The sequence below is a fragment of the Prosopis cineraria genome, unplaced genomic scaffold (genome assembly GCF_029017545.1).
Source record: "Prosopis cineraria cultivar Desert tree isolate PC_DT_omini unplaced genomic scaffold, ASM2901754v1 PC11, whole genome shotgun sequence".
NCBI classification, from domain to species: Eukaryota; Viridiplantae; Streptophyta; class Magnoliopsida; order Fabales; family Fabaceae; genus Prosopis; species Prosopis cineraria.
In genome coordinates this window covers 45,014,821-45,017,198 of record NW_026555342.1, presented here as the reverse complement: position 1 = coordinate 45,017,198, position 2,378 = coordinate 45,014,821, and the positions used below count along the sequence as shown (strand labels likewise).

The 2,378-nt window shown below is 34.2% G+C and overlaps 1 protein-coding gene across 1 annotated transcript; it reads left to right on the top strand.

The window, feature by feature from the left end:
• Positions 1–300: 300 nt before the first annotated feature.
• On the top strand, positions 301–2,143 carry LOC129286556 (isoflavone 4'-O-methyltransferase-like). The gene is given in 5 exon segments (XM_054922499.1): positions 301–628; positions 851–978; positions 980–1,069; positions 1,842–2,067; positions 2,070–2,143. Coding segments are annotated over 5 exon segments (846 nt in total).
• The last annotated feature ends 235 nt before the right edge of the window (positions 2,144–2,378 follow it).

The following is a 2,378-nucleotide window of genomic DNA, read 5'->3' as shown; positions in this document are numbered from 1 at the left end:
CACTACAAAAATGCAACTTTTCTTACTCTGAATGCTCTTAGCGGGGACATAGAAACAAACAAGGAGTCAATAATGAATATAAAAGTCATCAAAAAAAAGTATAATAAAAAAGTACAACTTTATTTTGTACACAACTAATCAAACATTTGAATTTTCTTTTTCAGTCTGCTCTATATAAGCATGAGCTTTCTGCCTTACTGAAACAACACCCAAGTGAGTTCTTTCAAGCTCAAACTGCAAACTGAGCAAATAGATTAAGGAGAAAGAGCTCACCAAAATCAAACAAATCACCATACAATTATGCATTCCATTGAATCCATCCCAGAAAGTGAGTACTTTAAAGCTGAAGCTCACTTGTACAGATACATTTATAGTCACATTAATGGCACAGTTCTCAAATGTGCTGTTCAGTTGGATAACCTAGACATAATCCACAACCATGGCCAACCCATTGCTATTCCTCAATTGATCTCCAAACTAGAAGTTCACCCAACCAAAACTGCCTGTGTGGAGAGGCTTGTTCGCTTCTTGGTGCACAATGGCTTCTTATTAGAAACCAAAGTGATCAATGAAGAAGAAGAAGAAAATGAGGCGTACACTCTTACTCCTTCTAAATTACTTGTCAAAGGCATGGAATCAAACCTGGCACCAATAGTAGGGTTGGTCGAGACTGGTTTCATGGCTGTGTTTGATTTTCTAGCAAGCTGGTTCAAAGGGAACAATAAGACGATAGCTGAGATTGCCTTTGGGGTAGGCATGTGGGAAATACTTGAACATGATCCTTTGAGATTGAAGTCTTTTAATGAAGCCATGGTGAGTGATTCACAGATGATCACCATGGTTCTTAAAGACTTTAAATCAATCTTCAAAGGATTGGAATCCATAGTTGATGTAGGAGGCGGCACAGGCACCACATGTAGAATCATCTCTGAAGCATACCCTAATCTGAAATGCATAGTGTTTGATCTTCCACAAGTTAGTTGAAAACTGTTCAGGAAGCAACAACTTGAGTTTTGTTGGTGGCAGCATGTTTGAATCCATCCCTTTTGCTGGTGCGGTTCTTTTAAAGGCAAGTTATTCTAATTTGATTACATAACAATATATTAAATTGAATTAAGGATTATTTTTGTCCTTAAACTTTTTGCGTAAGGTTTACAATAGGTGTCATAAATTAAATTTTGGGTCATTTTTGCCATTAAATTCTCAAAATTGAAAGCATCATTGTGTTGCTATCCACATGGCACTTGTTGACCGTTATCTATTGAATTGGACACTTTTTGTGGACTTTTTTGTTTCATGTGGCATCCAAGTGGATGTGCGATTAGAATTTGCTGGGGTCACTTTTATCCTCGAAGTATTCATTTAGGAACATATGTTCTAATCTAAACTTTATTTTTTGGGTCATTTCCTCCCTTAAACCTTAAAAAACCTAACCAAAAATGTTTTAAGTCATGTTCACTTAGATGTCGCATGGATGCGTGAAATGCAGTGCATGAATGGCAAGATAACATGTTGTCGAACTTTAACAGTTAAAGGATAAAAATGATCCAAATTCAAGTTTAGAACACCCATATATATGAAAAGTTAAAGCATAAAAAAGAACCATAATCTTATTAATACCAACGGTTTCTATCTAATCTATATGGAGCAGATGGAATTGAATCACATAGGTTAAAGCTCTTTCCAATCATTTACTTAATTAAATTCCCTTCTTTACACACCCACACACACATAATATTGCTAAAGATTTAGATTTCATATGATCAATATTGTTGTATTGATTATTTAATTAAATAATTTAAAAGGGATGTAACATTTGGTGTTGTTGATTTTGTATGCAGTGGATATTACATAATTGGGATGATGAAAGTTCTATGAAGATATTGAACAATTGTAAGGAGGCAATTACAAAGAAAGGCAAAGGAGGGAAAGTTATAATCATTGATGCAGTGATAAAGGAGAAGGAAGATGACGATAGCATGACGCAAGTGAAACTCTTGTTTGACATTTCGATGATGAGTACTCTCAATGGGAAAGAAAGAACTGAGAAAGAATGGAAGAAGCTTCTAGAAGCTGCAGCTTCAAACATTACAAGATTACTCCTCTTTTTGGTTTTAGGTCCATTATTGAAGCTTATCCTTAATCATTATCTGGTTTAAAACTTCTCGGAAGAGAATTATCCTTTTAAAATTTTACTTTTTTTTTTTTAAGTGCTTATGTTGTTGCTGTAGTAAGTAGCCAAGCTTCAATTACTGATGGTGATGATGTAAGATATATCAGAAGTTTAAGGGAATAAAATTTGCTTCAGTTCTTTTAATTATTTGCAATTTTTTTATGATTTAAGAATGTACTATTAATTCTGGTAAAAAATAATTTGC